The 18,450-nt window shown below is 31.7% G+C and overlaps 2 protein-coding genes and 1 long non-coding RNA gene across 5 annotated transcripts in view; 2 read left to right on the forward strand and 1 right to left on the reverse strand.

Annotated features, from left to right (window-relative positions):
• The window catches only part of LOC125071329, a 53,485-nt gene extending 39,662 nt beyond the window's left edge, over nucleotides 1-13,823 (forward strand). The window contains exons 2-8 of one of the 2 annotated variants that reach the window (XM_047681527.1): nucleotides 6,166-6,288; nucleotides 7,580-7,719; nucleotides 8,180-8,507; nucleotides 8,760-9,108; nucleotides 10,908-11,082; nucleotides 12,037-12,262; nucleotides 12,701-13,823. In XM_047681527.1, coding sequence (XP_047537483.1) covers nucleotides 6,166-6,288; nucleotides 7,580-7,719; nucleotides 8,180-8,507; nucleotides 8,760-9,108; nucleotides 10,908-11,082; nucleotides 12,037-12,262; nucleotides 12,701-13,617 — 2,258 coding nt within the window. In that variant the 3' untranslated portion in view covers nucleotides 13,618-13,823. Of the gene's footprint in view, nucleotides 1-6,165; nucleotides 6,289-7,579; nucleotides 7,720-8,179; nucleotides 9,109-10,907; nucleotides 11,083-12,036; nucleotides 12,263-12,700 lie in introns of both variants that reach the window. The other variant, XM_047681526.1, reaches the window with a different exon arrangement.
• Nucleotides 13,824-14,136: 313 nt separating this feature from the next.
• Nucleotides 14,137-15,221, reverse strand: LOC125071512. The gene is made up of 2 exons (XR_007119922.1): nucleotides 15,042-15,221; nucleotides 14,137-14,655 (listed from the first exon to the last, which is right to left on the reverse strand). It is a non-coding gene; the product is annotated as an uncharacterized LOC125071512 (long non-coding RNA).
• Nucleotides 15,222-16,426: 1,205 nt separating this feature from the next.
• Nucleotides 16,427-18,331, forward strand: LOC125071413 (tol-Pal system protein TolA-like). Of its 2 annotated transcripts, none has more exons than XM_047681645.1 (3): nucleotides 16,427-16,838; nucleotides 16,975-17,178; nucleotides 17,768-18,331. In XM_047681645.1, exons 1-3 carry the CDS (start codon nucleotides 16,596-16,598, stop codon nucleotides 18,095-18,097), a joined length of 777 nt encoding a protein of 258 aa, XP_047537601.1. In that variant the 5' UTR covers nucleotides 16,427-16,595; the 3' UTR covers nucleotides 18,098-18,331. The 2 variants fall into 2 exon arrangements, with proteins under 2 accessions (XP_047537601.1, XP_047537602.1); XM_047681646.1 differs by lacking the exon at nucleotides 17,768-18,331 and adding an exon at nucleotides 17,466-17,621.
• Nucleotides 18,332-18,450: the final 119 nt, after the last annotated feature.

Consider the following 18,450-nt stretch of genomic DNA (forward strand, 5'->3'; position numbering starts at 1 on the left):
TGTTTTTACACGCAACGACAACGAGACGAGATCGATGCGATGAATATTAATTATATTTACATCAATCATTATCAATTTTGTTCTTAATTTAAAAAATATTTTTAAAGTGTATTTTAATGCGCGGCGAGTTTTAATTTTTTTATTTTTTATTTTATACGCTATGGGGAATTATACAGCAAGCTATACTATATAGAGCTTAATCTAATGTATTAAGACATCATGTTAGTATCCGTATTATACGTATTATAGTAGTTTACTTATTAAATAGCTGTATGTCAAATATCAATTATTAAATATAAACTGAATATTACGTAAAATATCTTATATCGCATCGATTAATTTTCGTATCTTATCTATAGGAGATATTGATGTAATGATAAAAATCAAAATCAAAATATTCTTTATTCCGGTTCTTTTTGATAGAACCTACATTGGAATGTAAACCTACCGGTAACTTTACATTTAATACAATTGTGTTAGTTGTGTGTGTGTGTGTGTGTGTGTGTGTCTTTATTTTAATAAATTAGTCGTATTTGTATAAAAATCGGAATCTTGTCGCTGCGTGTGGTATAAAACCGCCTTAAGCAATTTTAAACTATCATGGCACTTTAAACCTAAATCCCAAAGAAATAAGGACCATGGTAGAACAGGGTGAGTTCGTAGTAAATTGAGAGAGTTTTTTAAAATCAAATATTACAACATCAATAAACTGTTCTCGTTTAGTAATGATGCTGTATGCAACAATTTGAATCGCAACGACTGTGGCTTTACATTTAGTTAATATACAACGATAAATGAATGCTTACACTTCAACGGCTATTAATCTTGTTACATATTTCTGTTTAGAATTTTCTAGAATAAATTCACGTTATTGTATTTTAATCCTTAATATAAATTAAATAAATTCAATTAATAATTTTAAAACTATTTTATGATGTTTTAGTTTTATTTTAAAGAATTTCTATCAGATTATTATATAACGGTAATAGTGATAATCAAGTCAGTAATTTTTGACGTCAGTTAATAATTCTTATGATATAATATTATGATGAATAATATATTTCCTTGAAAATATTATAAATCAAGAATGTAGTGTTAAATTTCTTCATTCTTTCAAATGGCTTCATTTTGTCTTGTCATTTTGAAGCTCGTATGGTCGAAATGCCGTTTGAATATAACGGTTTATCTTAATATAAAACTTTCACATCAAATGACATCCTGATAATATAATAAACTGATTTCCCTAAAGGCCATTATTAAAGTGGTTCAAAAAAATTATTTAATTTTGATACTTCGTTGGCGAACGACAAGTGACCTACAAAGACTTCGCACAAATGCAATTTATTTATAAAGTAACGATAAGTGCACTTAGCAAGTAAATATAAGATAGGTATCTTCATTGTGCCTGTAGTTATACTTGCTTCTGCTTCCGGCTTGAAGGGTGAGTCTTCAAACCGGAACACAACGATACTGAATATTGCTATTTGGCGGTAGAATATCTGATGAGTGGGTGGTACCTATCCAGATGGGCTTGCATAAAGCCCTACCAAAAAAATCTATATACTCTAAATATAGATTCAAATTTGAATACTTTGTAATTGCCAAGGTCAAAGTTTATTTACCATCCGTTCGCAGCGAACGATTTTTTAATATTCATTCGAATTCGAATATGTTAGTGTAAAATATATTATAATTCGTATTATATTGATTAAATGTGAACGGTTCGAAATATTTGTCGAGTCACCTAGTGATGTTAGAGTCGCTAACACAACTGATATCGTATGATATTGGTGTTATAAATGGGAATATATATATATACATATATAAATGGGAAAATTAATCATAAATAATATATGAAAAATTAGTTGTCGTTCACGTTTTAGGAGTTAGTCGTCAAAAAAATAAATTAAGATTTCCTTGGTGTTTAAGCATACTACCAAGTTTAATGAAATTCTCTTAAGTGGTTTTATTGTATATGTGCAACAGAGGGATAGAATTTCTTTCGCATTCATAATATTAGTATAGACAATAGGATGACTTGATAATTTCAATATTATTAGAAGTCTTAGATAAATTATATTTATTAACGTTTAAATAGTAAAGTTAATATAATTATAGAAAGAAGCACTTCAAGCCTAGCACTTTTGTCACTGAGACTGTGTGCAGTACTTCGTATCATATTTGCAAAGACAAATTAAATCGGTATAAATTCCAGTTACCTTTGAAATATATTAAAGACGCTTTGCAATCAAAGAGACCTTGAAAACTTACTCTCATCACAAACAAATTAATACTTCAAAACCAGTGTCTTAGCGCTGGAATACGATTAAAGCTTTCGTTGATCTCAATGTAATTAAAATAATAATTTATTATTCTAATTTGTTTTGTACCAATAATTGTGAACAAATTTAACGAAATCGGTAAATTCGCTTATGTGTTAACCTTATTTTAGACACGTTGTTGTTAATTTATATCCTCGAAATAAAATAATAACAATAATAAATACACCTAATAAGGCGTGCAAAATTTCGACGCAATTTTCACTCACACACACGCAATAATAAATAAAACACACTAAAGGCAATCATAAATAAAAACTTGAAAATAGCAAAGTCAATTTGCGCTTTGGAAAGTTAAATCTAATATTAGTTGAAAGTATGTTTACTGAGTTAATTAAATCAGAATAATGTGCAAAGTCTCCGAATGTATGTTTGAGACTTTTATCTTGAGATTTATCTCTAGATAGGTCTCGAAATAACATTGCGATCGTATTTTCTTAGCATCAATCGATCTACCGACCGGTATTTGAGCAGCGCGGTGTAGTAAACTCAACAAATATTCTTCCAAACGGGAGGAGGCTTTAACCGAGAAATGGGTTACACAGGAATTTAATTGATTCATAACACTGATTAGTTGCTGCCGTAACTATGAAATAAAAATGATAAAAATAATTATTAAAAAGTGAAATTTCCATAATAAGTATAATATGTAATTACGTCATTGTTCGTTTGGGTGAACATTTAGTGTATTTAAATGTTGTTATTAACGTTATAATCTAACAATATATACCACTATTCTAGATCTACAGGTGAACTAGATCGTTGATTATTGTCTCGACATACAACTGCGTAATATACGCAATATATTACGCAGTAAGGTCAGCAAAAAAACAAAACACAAGATTTATATTCATTGGACAATTTGTTCAATGACAGTCACTACGATAAATACGAAAAAAATGGGTTCAATTATAATATAGCCTTCTAGATTAATAAGCAAATACAATAATTAAATTTTTATTATTTATTGTACTTAAGCCTAATTTTAATCGGTAAATTGACCTACATTTTACAAACTCGTGTGCTTAATATAATACAATTTAATTAAATACTTTAATAAATAAAAATATATTTATTCATTGTAAAGGCAACATTACCATTTCATATAATTCATATTTTTCCTTGATCGCAAAATCTTTTGCCAACCATCCTAAGTCAGTAAGTAAGCCGGCCTTTCTCCACGCATCCGGCTGCAACCGGTCGCTGATTCACATTTTGTATTCGTCACTTGACCGGGCCGGATAGGGCGTTGACCGGGGAAAGTGATGAAAATAATGTTGTGGAAATTTATTGTTTATAGATTATTATCAGTCACTTAATGAACATTTAGGCTGGTTTCTATTTCCTTATAGCTTGGGAATTTGCGTGGGTCTCTAGCCGCAAATGCGTCGAGCACCGTGACTTCATCTACGTTTAAATATTTTTGTGTAAATTCCCGTAATGCATGTATGCTTATGTCCTGATGCAGGTCCCAGTCTACCTCTATTTAAAGTTTCATTCCCATAGGTTCAGTAGTTTAGTGGTGATTAGGTACCAAGCAGACAGACATATTTACTTTCCTATTTGTGAGTAAGTTTATGTTTAAGTTAATTAGGATCTTTTGATTATACATAAGAGTATCTCTAATGGTTAATACGTCGTAAAAACCTAGACATATATTTTGATGAGACTTATAAATGGACCGGAAATTGTTTAAAAAAACTAGAAACTGCTTAATACAAATTAAACAGACAATATTATGAAAACAAAGTATAAAAGTTTGGGTTTTTTTTGGGTTTAATTATGATTATTTTTTTTCAATGGATTGGGAATGTCCGTCGATAATCTGCCTACACGTCGAGTTTGCGTATTAGCGTTGAATACAGTGTTAATTATAAGTTTTTAAATAGAGTAATTTTAACTTATATGTCTGCTTTCTAATAAAATAAATAACTTAAAGTTAAACTTGAAATAAAAAAAAATATTATAGAATATAACAGTAGTATTATAAGAGACATTTTATTAAACGAAAAACTTAAAAACATCAAAGTTACGAAACGAAAAACAAAAAAACCAGTTTACTATAAAGACTAATGATTTTATAAATAACTTTTTAGCTGATAATTTACAACTTGGAAAGTTACTTACGTAACCCTTTCTCTTTTCTATAAACATACATGTAGATATACATTTTAGTTTTTGAATTTCACACTTAATGCGATCTCCTATTTTTGTTTTGTTTTATTTTTGAGCACTTTAAGTTACTTGCGACTTTCTTAAATTAAGGAATAAATTGTGAAACAACAATTTAAGCTAGTTATATATAAAAATGGATGTTGATCTATCTGTTTGATGTTATAAGCAGCTGTGCTGTTTGACCTTAATAATAATAGTTGGCGCATGGAATACGTTACCATGACAATAAATAAATATACTCCGGCTAAAACCTACTATATATATATATATATATATATTTCGGGAATAAATTTTTTAACTTATCTTTTACAATTTTTTACGACTAGTTGTGGCATGCGTTTTGGGTGTTAGGTATATCAAAGCCTAAGCCTCTCTTGGGGTTCAACCTCGCTTCATACCAAATTTCATCAAATTCGGTTCAGTGGTTCGGACGTCATAGCGTAACAGAAGAGTTATTTTCGCATTTATAATATCAGTATAGATAATCGAAATATGCCTTATGGATATGAGTTAATACATTTGTTCATGTTGTCTCCAATTTAGTAATCATTATTAAATATTCGTCAAAGCATTAACATTATAACAAACAAAATGATTATAAAATAAAAAATATTAATTAAACAATTCAACAATATTAAATCGTCATATGATTTAAATATATTTTGGCTTCCTAATAACGTAAATAACTCCGTGAATATTGAAAGTGAACTCACACAAGTGAGTATCTTTAGTAGGTACACTACAAAATACAACGGCAGTTTTAAATGAAATATGTTGTTACAAAAAAAAACTTAAACTATCAACGATTAAAACCATTTGTAATAATGTTTATTTATAATACGCAACAATATTATTTATCTTAAGAATAGACTCGAGTTAGTAAAACAAACTTCAATAGTACTAGGTGTGGCAATGAAGCGAAGCCAGGACGAGGTGAAATCTAGGCCGCCTCCGTCAGATCCTGGAGTCACGTTTCATAATGTTTAACGGAAGACAATGCCTGATTGACCAAATTAACTTGTAAATTAGGCATTAGAGAATTGTTTGTGTAGAGGAATGCAGTCATATATAATATACTTTATTGTACACCACAAACAAAAATAGAAATAATGCTCACAACAAAAATATAACTACTAATTTTATGTGTGTATAATACTTCATTATGAAAATAAACACTTAGTTTTTAATTTATTATATTTAAGATTACATCCGGGTTTCATTTTATTATTATGGAAATAATAGTTAGTAGTATAGTTAGTATTATGGAAATAATAGTTAGTAGTATTGTATAGTTCACAATCCAGATCTTCTCTGTAGTACTAACACAGCTTATTAATTTAACAGACGACTTTGTCGTATATTTGATATATGATTATATTTCTTAAGGCTATGGACACGGATTATCGTTGTGTTTCATTTGTATTGATATTGCTGTATGTATTTTATGTCATTGCAGAATTGATTTATAATAAATTTATACACATTGAAATTGAATTTGTATACAAAGTATGATAGTCAATAATATTTAAATTAGTGTGGTACTAATTAAATTGGAATTGGCTCGTTGTATTAAAAACAATTTGCGAAGTTCATGTTTAATTTTATACATTAAATCTATAAGAGGATATATCGTTAATATTTATTGTTACAGAAATTGTGCAGCCACTATGTGTGCTGGAATCGGATTTCGGATTCAAAATAAACTGTGCCTTCAAAAAGTCAGGACTATTCAGGGTACGAAATCTTGGAGGCATCAAAGCGCACGCTAGCTTAGGTAAGATCATATATTATAATACTAAATATGAATTTGAACACAGTAAGGTGTCAAAATATTATATAACAACATTTTGTACTGTTGTGTGTTTTGAGTTATCTTTGACTCACTTTCATCTCGTCTCTGAAATTTGCTGGTAACCTCATTTCATCCTTATATTAGCTAAGATAGTACAGAGGTGAAAATAAGTGATTCTTAACCAACGAATCGGGATCAAACCCTGACAAGCACCACTAAATATTCATTTGTTTCGTTTTTATTTTTTATTATTTATCTCATGCTCTGCAGAATAAGGAATATTTTGGGGATATTCATCAGCTAAGGGCAGCGTGGTAGAGTAAGCTCGAAAGTTTGTCCTCAAAAAAAGAAGACTTAGTTTCGTTTTTAATGGTTTTTATTTCTTTAAACTACATAAGGACGGTGGACGGAACCACGTAATTAAATTGGTACTCCAAGAAATAGTAACCATCCCATTTATTGCCATTGCGGGTACTAAAGGCGTTATGTTGCTTTTTTTTTTTACTTAATCTGACTCACTCACACTTCAAACCGTAACACGACAATAGTAACTATTGATGCTTGGCGGTAGAATATTTACGATGAGGTGGCAGTATCAACTCAGACGAACAATTACCATCAAGAAATATTACAAAACTTACTTATATAGATAACGAGTAACAGGACCATGAAATTATTTATCTAATACCAATTTATTTATCATTAATCAAATAAAATACTCATGCGTATTTGTGGCGACATAGTTTTGCAAGATTTTTATGAAATCTTCGACAAATAATAATGTATCCAATATACGTTCAGTTACGTTACGCTGCTTTGTGTCAATTTGCACTAATCTTGCAATCTTTTTGAATGTCATAGATGTGTAAGATACGTACCTATAACCATCGACGGTTAACATCGACATCAACACTTAACATTAACATCTTAAGCATAGTCATTATTTTAACTTTAGATATGTCATTGAATAAAACTTATTCTTTTAATTCAGACTGTTAAATATTATTCTTTGTGTAATAGTTGCAATCATTTTTTTTTAAATATCATGTTTCGAATGCTTACTAATTGGCTGGTAATTGAAGTTCAAGAAGACACGTCGTATTATACTTGTTGAATGTTGGTTTAAACATATATATATTGCAATCTCTTTATAATTTTTAGGAACACAGTATTTTCCAATGTTGATGACTGAATTGAATGTTTACTTTGAGGAATGGAATCGCTAAGCATTTTTGAATTAAACGAAAATTCAAAATTATTTTGTTTATTCCAGGTTTCAGCCTGGGAGATGAGCTCGGATTTGAGCAGTCATTAACTAATCAAGACCCAAGTAGACGAAGATCGGTTAGCTTTAAAAATGGAGCGCCTAACATTCTGGTCGATACATCAAGTAGACCGGCGCCTAAACAGGAAGTAAGTAAAATTTTTCGTTATCTCTAGAAATATTTTAAAGGCATTTTAACAGAGTTTTTACACCACAATATTTTCCGTACGCTGCATACAAAGCTGATAGATATTGGAAGGGTCGCATTATTTCTAGTGATCTAGATCTCGTTCTTGCACGTAAATGATCATATAAGTAGTAATCTATACATATAAAATATCACTTACTAATTCATCACGAAATGTCAGAAATTGGAAAGTAGGTTCCTTATAGGGTGTAGATAACACGAACGGATTTTACGAAACTCCACCACTAAGGAAGTAAAACAGGGCTTGGGAGTTTGTGTTTCATAAATTTCGCGCGATTAAAACCGCAGGTTCAGTTAGTATGTAATAAAATGAAATCATATAACCTATTAAGGCCAGACTTATTCCAATAAGAGATATTTTATTTAGCTTTATATTCATATTTTTAAATCTACTGTTTCAGAAACGAGCAAAACAGAATCGAATAATGATGAGGCCAATGGCTCCTGTAAGCAGACCTAATCAATCCGCTATGGACAAACTTTCAACGTTACACAGACGTGTTTCCTCTACAATGCAGCCGATCGTGATTTCTGGTCCCACTGCAGAAACTCCCATGTATAAAGCACAGCCCACTGTGACGATGGCGAAACCGATGCCAATGGGCGTACCACCATTTAGACCTTTGCCACCAAAAGAGGAAACTTTGAGAGTTGTGCCATTAGCAGCATCAATGAAGAAAACTTACAGTCCCCTTCAAGCGCCGCCAGCTTCCGGATCACCTTATCAAAGTGAGACGCGCTTTATATCACCCGATAACATGTCAAAAATGGTTTCACACATGACCGCAGTACAATACCAGCCAATACGACAAACACCATCACAGATGAAACCACAACCAACATTAAACCCATTCGTTCCCATGCCATCACAAGCCATATCTATCATACCTGCACCAGTTCTCAAACAATCATCGAATGCTATGCCTTATTCATATAACGCTGTTTCTTTTCCTAAAACCAGTCCTGTTTCTAACTTTGTAGACCCAGTTCCTCATCAAGTACACGATATCGCGAATATGTACTCCTACAATACGAAGAAAGTCGACGACTACAATAGTATTAGTGGTTACAGCGATGACATTACTCTTAAGTTTAATAAGGACGATATAAATTCGAAAATAGCTGAAATAGCTAAAGCCGGTAACATATCGATGGAGGCTGTAGAAGCGGCTATAGCGCTGCGGCAACAGCAAATTTTGAGCAAATACGCAAACATTCCGGTGCCAACAACAACGAGTACAACAACGACAACGACAACAGAAGCCGTGGTCTTCCAGCTCGAGCCTGAACCGGAAATTATAGTGGCTCCAGTGCCGAACAAACCAAAGAGGTAATATTTAGTTAGTCATTATTAAAGCGTGTGTTATTTTCACAATTGTTACAATAAAGTACTTTACGTAAGCATTTGTTTTGCGTAATATTAAACGCTGTTATAAAAGTTAGCGCGGTACTTTATAGCTTCCGCAATCGTCCAACTCACAAGAAAAGTTTAAAGGTTCACTATGTTACATTGCCTTTATGATACCACCGTATAACTGTATGCGTATTTCTTGTTCGATTACTACTATGATCGTTTGATGAGAATAATCATCACAAAGAATAGAAAATACTTCAAATAATTGAAATAAAACTAGTTTTTAACGGATTTAGTCGCGTATATTAATTATTTTAACATCCCGACGTTTCGAGCACTTTGCAGTGTTCGTGGTCACGAAATATACGCGATTAAATCCGTTAAAAACTAGTTTTATTTCAATGTGTAATAATCAAGAAAATCTAAGACAACATTATACTTCAAATAATTCTTACATGAATTCCTTTTCTGATTTCACATTCACATTCTTATAAATTAGCAAATATTATTAAAATAGCCTCTTCATTTTTAACTCAAAACCCAAGATCGGGGAAGTAGATCGGTTACTGATTAACGAAAACGGTTCCTTAAATATATAAACCGAGTATAAAATGCTTAAATCCAAAGACTCCATGAGGGTTTTCAAATGTTCAAGCTTTGAACGTTCAAATCCATCCAATTTGAAGATTTTGTATTTTAGGCACAATCCGACTATCTTGATCCTTACCTGGTTTGACTGGATTTGAGTGTAAGATCTGTAACCAAGATATTTGCATTATATAATAGTTATAAGTATTATAAAAATAATTCGAGACTCTAATATAATATAATTTCTGTATGAAAAATACTTACTAATATTATAAAGGCGATAGTTAGAGATAAATATATAATACTAGTATTAATTGATTTACTTCTTTAACAAATATTCTAGCTGAAGCTTGTGTTCTTACGTTATTATTATTATATTTATCAAACATTATTCCTGTATATTTTACATAAGTGATTTTCTTGTTAAAATAAATAACTTGCATTAATAGAATAAGAAGGTAATTAATTTGTTAAATTTGATATATTTTTTATGATGGCCTATATTCAAATGAGGTTAGTCAATCATGCAAGGCTTATTGTACCGTATAAGAATGTACGTAAACACAGATGCTATCACTGGTATTTCCGTCTCATATGAATCGGATGATAATTCATCACAATAGGAATGAGTTCAAGTGATCGGACCAACGGATTTACTTGCTTTTGTAAAAAACTACCAAAAGACCACTTACCCAATAACTTATTCAAAATCGAAATCAAAATATACTTTATTCAAGTAGGCTTTTACAAGCACTTTTGAATCGTCCTTTAACAAACTTTATTATGTAAAGCTACCATCGGTTCAGAATGTAGATTCTACCGAGAAGAACCTGCAAGAAACTCAGTAGTTACTCTTTTACCTAAAAATACAATCATGTTAGTTAAATACAATTATATATGTAGGTTATATATTATGCCTGGAAGTCAACAAGCATAAACTCCAAGCTTTTTATCATCTATATAATCTTGTATCGAATAATATGCCTTCTTTACCAATGTATTTTTTATAAATTATTTCAATTTGTGAAACGGCAAAGTTAAAAATGTCTGTAGATTAGTAGTCTGGCTTTGCTTTTGAACTTTTGGACATCGGTATCTGCTGTCCTGTAAGCTAACCTAGACTAACGAATTAGCCAATTATACATCTGATCATTTACATCATCTTTAGAATCTTATTATATTTTCAGAAACCCAACATCTGGTAAAGTGATGAACGCCCCGCGCGAGTACTACCCCGTCGGTTACGAAAAGAACTTCGACGATCATTTCCAATCTAAAGTCGACCTTCCAGACACGAACTTCCATTGTGGCGACCAGAAATATTTCCCTGGACTCTACGGAGATGAGAACCTTGGTTGTATGGTGAGACTAAAATAAATATAAAGTAACTGTTATGTGTAATATATAAAGATTGACCTTTTGACAATAACGCTCTTTTTAACAGACGTTCTAAATTTGAATTTAATTTTGACTTACAGTTTATGATGACCTTTCAACGATAATGCTCTTTTTAACAGACATTCTAAATTCTAAAAAAAATTAAAAAAAAATTGAATTTAGTTTTATATGAAAGAAGTTTTATTTGTAGGAAGATCCACTGGTCTTGAGCCGTTCGTACGGTAAATAGAATAGGTTCTATAGAAAAACACAGACAATACAATAGATATTATAATACACGAACCATACACTCTTCCCTTTTAAAGGGCGAAGTCTTTGACAAGCTGTAAGGCACTTGGCTTATTTCGGACACTGTTATTGTTTAGTTCCTTTACCGGATATTTGCGATTTTGATATATTTTATTGCCCAACAAAGATCGTTTTTAATCTACTAGCATTCATCCAAAGTAACACATGGTCAAGTCATTTGTTTAGTTTAATAAACTGTATTTAAAACGATTTTAAATAATCGTACTGCTTTGAAAAGGTGTCTTTCATTTATTGCAAATTTTAGACTTTTAATTTTATTAATATCCATTACTAAAGATTTAATGTCACCATTGGCAGAATATTTTGCACTCACCTAAACAAATATCAAAACAGTGTTCATTTACTTAATGTAATAAAAGTAAACGAGTCCATAAGATAACACAAATCAGATTCTAAACATTTGAACACAAGCACGAGGGACATAACATCTTATTTCTCAAGGTTGGTGGCGCATCAGTGTTACAAGGAACGAATAGTATATCTTATCAGTACCAATGTCTAGTGTCAGCTATGACTATTTAACATCAGGTGGCCCATTTGTCAGACAACCTACCTGACACATCAAAAAAGCAATTAAATAGAGCTTTAGATGTCGTTATATCATTCCAGGTATTCCACGTCTGTGCCCTAACAGACGACGGTCTTGTCATGAAATCTTTCCTCTGTCCTGAATCTACTCTCTTCGATCAAACTATCCTCAAGTGTAACTGGTGGTTCTACGTGGACTGCAAGAACACCATGAAGTTGTACGACACCAACATTCCTGTGTCGAAGAGCTATCAGCTGATGAAGGCTTTAACTTTCTTCTCCTCTTATAAGAAAGAAATGGAAGATGGTGAGTAGTATCAGATAACATTCGATTGCATCGTCGAAATTTAACTGAAGAACTAAAATCTAAAAAGTTTGACTACATAGACCTTATTAAAGTGTGGTCAAAGATTTAGATATAAAAAGTGTCCTGTATCCTTCCTTAGGTTTCAAACTTATATACCAAAAAATATCAAATTCGGTTCAGTGTTTTATCCGTGATAGCGTAACAGACAGAGAGACTTTCGCATTTATAATACCAGTATAGATGTTTAATTTGACCGCAAATCGTTATATATTATGAACTGAACACATACAATCCCTATTATTATAATTATTTTATTTATGCCAAAAAAAACAAAGACACAAAATACAAATTTCGTACATTATCATAATTTATATAACAGTAATAAAATACTGTAACTTTTGAATTAAAAATCTTAACATAAATTTTCAATGGTTACAGGCCAACCAATGAACCCAGAAGACGTAGAAGGTATCAAAAGTGCTATAACAATACTAGAAAATCAAGACTCGAAGCCAGAAGGAAGCGAGAACGTTGAAATCATTACGCCATCTCCCAATACGCTACCCATTATAGACGAAAGGCACTCGTACAATAAAAACAATGTAACATCACCAGTATACAGGGGGACTAGAGATTACACAAATTCTACTGAAAAAAGAAACCAGAGGCGCAACCCTGTGCAGACCCAAGACAATGGAGATGAATACAAACTGATCACCCTTAATGCCAATATTAATTTTAATAACACCAAAAACTCTGAAAATAAGTCTTCAGAAAATTCATCCGAGAGAAAGAGACGAAGAATGGTATCGAGGAATAACTACACGCCTACGACTAAGTCAACAACTATTCCTGTTACTACTACAACTGCTACTACCACTACCACCACTACTTCTACTACTACTACTACACAAGCTCCCGTTGAAGTGACGACGCCATCTGTAGAAATAATAAAACAAGAAATACATCCCATAGAAGATATAACACCAAACACTGAACAACAAGTAAAGCTAACAGATCAAATTGAAAACTTAGGAGAAATAGATTACACTATTCTAAGAGAAGCCGAACACTCTCCGCCAGTACGTCGATTTTATAGATCAAGTCATGAAAGAGATGACACGATAAATAAAAAAGAGATAGAGATAGTTAATAACAAAAGAGTACAGATCATAAGACCAACATCCTCAGCTCAACTCGTAGGGGAATACCCGACACAGACAGCGACTATCGCTAAATTAGATGAAGCAGTTTTAGGTAGAAAAATCAGCGGAAGATTCAAGAAGGAAGCGATAACAATAGTCGTACCGACGAACTACGCCATCCATCGAAGTCCGACGAGAGATCGAACATAGCCCAAAACGAATTTTAGTCAATAACTTAATTTTTAGTGTCATATAGATACATTGTTAATTTATTTATTTCCTCGTCAGATACGTAAGCGTCGACGATCGTACTGTGAATTACGTATTTGCTCAATTTTCACGATAGTCTAGATGAATCAGTCAAGTGATATTACGGTGTATGTTTTTAGTTGTTTAGAATAAAAACTGTTTCCTTATTCAGTTATTTTTATTTCGATTAAAAACTTTCATTTCTTTTTCGTTTTAAGACATTTACAAAGTCTCTCGCATATTATCGGACCGATAACAATTATTCCCGCGGCTGCCATAGCGGTGGCTGCAGATAAACAAATCATATTTTCAATTAAAAATAAATTTAATACAACAGATGTTTAATCGTTCGTAACAATATCTCTATTAAGAAGAATATCTGAAACAATGAAAAAACTCAAGTAAATTTTTAAACTCTCATTAATCAAAAATTCAAATCACTTCAACCACTTAAACATTTAGAATTGAATAATAGAACAGTTAAGTGAAATACATATTTATTTATTTATTTATGATAATATTACAAACGTAGAAAAAGGTACAACTATCGTTTGGTTGATTTCAAGAAGCATCGCAATAATTTCTCACAAACCAAAGGACCGCAAGCTATCAGACCCATAGCGGCCACTGCCGTCGCAGCTGTCATACAAATCATCTTTACCAACAAATAAAATACACTCACTAAAATTGATAATAGCGGTCCATTTAAATAATTAATCGAATGTTCAATAAAAGAAATGTGATCGAGGTGAAATTAGACCTTCACAAAATAACAATCAACTCACAGATTCAATTTTAGATGACTAAAGTTAAGAATTTGTAACAATATTCAGTAGGGTATTCCGCAGTCAGGGCAGATGGGCACAGGAGGGCAGGTACACTTGCGATGTAAGATTTTCTGAGTGCAGTAGGGTATGCAAATGATTAACGCCGTTGCACTCACGAGACTCAGTAAGGACACGCAAATCATGCGGCCACTGTTACCTGCCCAAGCGAATTCTGAAATAAAACATTGGTATATTTATAAACCCCAATTAGGAAAAATCCGTAAAGGCTTATTACTAAGCGTAGCTAAAATTTATATATACTAGTCTAGTGGTAAACGGTGAAGGAAATCTTTGTGAGTAAGCCTACATTTTGTCAGATAAAATTAATCACATGCGTGTCATCACTGAAACAGTGTGGTGCCATTAAGTCCAAAATATAATTATGAGTGACTAGCGGCTTGACATCAACTGGGCTGTTGTTGTTAGGAAAAATAATCAAAGGCGTAATTTAATTTAATTTTTAAAGGTACAGATTAAATAGCAGCTCGTATTCATAATATGGAATAAATCAATGAAAAAATATATAATCAATTAAATTTTAGAATCTTGTCAAATTACCTTTATACTCCCAATTATAGTCCACTGAAATTTGGAGTATATATTTTAAATTCCAAAAGATAATCCTGATAACAAGATTATCCTGGCGCAATTCCACAATAATTTTAAGCTCATATTGTTTAATGATATTTATTAATAATTTATCACTTTATAATAAGGACCGAATTCAGAATTTTTCAATGTCAGTTATCTTCTTCTAAATTTGAAATTACTGCTGTCAGAAAATGTCATGTCAATAAATACTCTTTTCTCTTCGGCAGAAGATATGACGTATTTAAAAAATTAACAGTATGTTCAAGTAACTTTCGTACATTGACATTCCATACAAACATAATATTATGTTGTATATGTATATACTAGATGCAATTTTTACTAAAATAACTCTTTCAGGTGGAAAAAAAAATGAGAAAAAATGATAAAAAAAACGTACTTAATGTGGAAATGATTTATTAAAACAGATTAAATATTATGTCTAACATTGTAAATATACAATTTTAAGTATTACATTAATTTCCGCTACAAGCACTTTTACATTTTGTTAAAGAAAAGGTTCTACGTCCACATTTTGATCGTCTAAGGCAAGTATCCAAAAGTAGAGGGCCACAGGAAATGCAACCAGCTGCGATGAAGGCTGTGACGCATGTCATACATATGAGCATGTCGTTAGAGAATCCCTATTTTTTCAGGCACTTGATGAATTTTTGCATTTCAAATTGTCGGTAACAAACGGGAACGCACGCGAGGAATGTGGCAGAGGCGATGAGCGCGTACAGTGAGAGGCAAATCATCTTTTATCGCCGTCACACTATTGCCCTCGTGTTTTGTCAAGATGAAAAATTTTCTCTACCTGCAATAGATAGGGGAGAAAAAATAGTATCTTTAGTTGTTTCAAACAGACAGAAATCATCAATATATTTAATCTTAAACTTTACAAAGACATATTTAATAATACATTATCGTGGGAAGAATTCTCACCTAAGTTTGTATTTTTAGTTATAATTCCTTTGATAAACCAGGACAAGTAGACATACTTTTAATCCTGGGATTCTCTAATTATAAATTTTCATATTTTTGCATAAAACTTACTATCCATGACAGAGTTAATTAGTGACTTAAACGTTTGTCATTATTTAAATGAAAAAATTCTTAAATATAATTCTGTAACTGCCAGAAATAAAAATTAGAATAAAAAAGTTCTCATAAGAAATATAATTAGTGTGAGAAGACTTGAGGATAACTAAGATACTGTCATAAAGTACAATATTTTTAAATCACTACAATCATTTTGTTAATATATTTTTATATTGAAATAATACTAATTTTTTTTAATTTTTATGTGACATTAAAGAAATCTGTAATAAAAGATTAGTTCTGATTTCAATTTCGAACTATGTGTCACGTTTTTATTTCTGATGGTCGGTGAAAAGAATATTCTAATTCAAAAGTCATACAATTTTTCTTATAAATTTTAATAATAAACGCATGTAGTCATTTACTTTTTACGAGGCAATTTGTTATTGCCGCTAAATATAAACGAGGAGTAAAAGTTTGCAAATGATATATTGGGCTTTATTGTGTCTGACGCTACTAGTGTCAGTGCAAGGATTTCCGACGGAGCAAAGAATATCGGAGAAACAGCCATCGCAAGCAAACGAATTGATAAAACCGAATAAAATTAGAGAAACAGCACGCGATTGTAAAGCCAAGTGTGCATCGAGTATTGCCCAGAAAGCAGCTGCTGAAGCTAAAGCTGCTCAAGCTGCACAAAATGCCGCTGGTGCCCAAGCAGCTCATATGGCAAGTATTTAGCCATTTATTTAAAAAATAATTTTATAATTAGAAAAAGTTTATTTATTATTTTTTAACTAAAAATGTTTAATGTCGTTAACCATTTTCGATAATAAATCTACCTATTTAATTTTTTTTTAATTAGGTTAAGACTCAATTAGCAGAGAAAGCACTTCAAGCAGCAAAAGCCGCCGAAGCCGCACTAGCTGGCAAACAGGCTGTTGTGGAGCAACTTCAACAAGAAGTAAAGGAAGCTGAAGCTGTAGTTGCAGAAAATACTGCAGCGATACGCCAACAGCAAGCTGCAGTTAATGCAGCAGTTCAAGCAGCCCAACAAGCTACAGCACAAGTAAGGTTATTTATTATCGTTTAATGTAAACAAGTATGTTTCATATTTGAAGTAGTTTATATGTGCTTTATTACCCATATTTAAAACTTATGACAATAACTTATTCCTTAGTTAGATGCCATCTTCAACAATTCCTTTCCAATCAGGCTACATTGCAAGTTTTACGAAGGAGTTTTGAAAAAAGTCGCAATAAACGCATGCTTATAATAATAAAATATTTGATTGAAATTGTTGAAGACTTACTATAAAAGCAATTTCACTTCGTAAAACTTTGCTTTTTCTTAAAGGATCTGATTGGAAAGAAGATTTGAAGTTAAAACAAGCAAGATTGAATAACACGAGAAGACGATGATTTGTATGTCAATTTGTACATTATTAGCTGCAGCTGCCTTATGTTCATGTACTCCAATACTCGTTAAAACATATTTTGAAAAAAAATGTTGCATGCGCAGAAAATAAAGTCTCAAGTCATTACAATTGTGAACACGCTCAAATTATTGTTTTACTTAACATGAAATAAATTATAATTGTCATTTGTATTCAAATTTTATTTTATTGATTTTATAACTTTCTCTTAATCGTTCTACAGCACAAAATATTGACGCAGACTTGCCAACTTGCCGCTCAGCTTGAAAAAGCGACGCTCTGCGTTTTAGAAAAGGTAAAATTCGGTTTACAAGAAAAGTGTCACAATTTGGCCGAATCTCGGTCTCGATTGGCTCATCTACAACATAAGCTACAATGTGCTTGTGCTGAATGTGCCGCTACTAAGCAAGCTGCTCACGCGGCATGTGAGGCTGCACGTGCCGCTTGTGGGAATGCGCGGAGAAAACGTTTGGCTCGAAGAAATATTACAGCAAAAAAACAATCTAATCGTAGAAAATCTGGCTCGAATGAAAACATTCCGAAAACAAGTTAATTGAAAATTCGTACAGATAAACTCGATCTTTACATAATTTAAATAGATCTTCTACATACACAACAACGGGCTGGTACAGGTTTTAGGAGATGGGAGTAAGAAGTATTAAGTGCTTTTAGATTATTAACGTGTACAGTTGTTTTGTTAAGTACTTATATTTAGTAAGCCGTTTGATAAATCTACATTTCTTTAAGATTCTGTTGTAGTTGATAGGAAGGTTTAATTTGTAAATAATTTATCTGATATAGAATTTTATCTTGGAAAGGTTTGGCAATAAAAAAAAAACACTTAACATCTTATAAATATGTAATGAGTTATAATAAATTACAAAGAAATACAAAAAGATATGACGT

This window comes from Vanessa atalanta, chromosome 19 (assembly GCF_905147765.1).
Source record: "Vanessa atalanta chromosome 19, ilVanAtal1.2, whole genome shotgun sequence".
NCBI classification, from domain to species: Eukaryota; Metazoa; Arthropoda; class Insecta; order Lepidoptera; family Nymphalidae; genus Vanessa; species Vanessa atalanta.

Excerpts from the sequence above, each read along its gene's own strand:
- LOC125071413 (XM_047681645.1), top strand. The coding sequence starts at position 16,596 with ATGATATATTGGGCTTTATTGTGTCTGACGCTACTAGTGTCAGTGCAA. Across the intron at positions 16,839-16,974 it reads GTGCCCAAGCAGCTCATATG|GTTAAGACTCAATTAGCAGA; the intron begins GCAAGTATTTAG and ends TTTTTTAATTAG. Across the intron at positions 17,179-17,767 it reads CCCAACAAGCTACAGCACAA|CACAAAATATTGACGCAGAC; the intron begins GTAAGGTTATTT and ends ATCGTTCTACAG.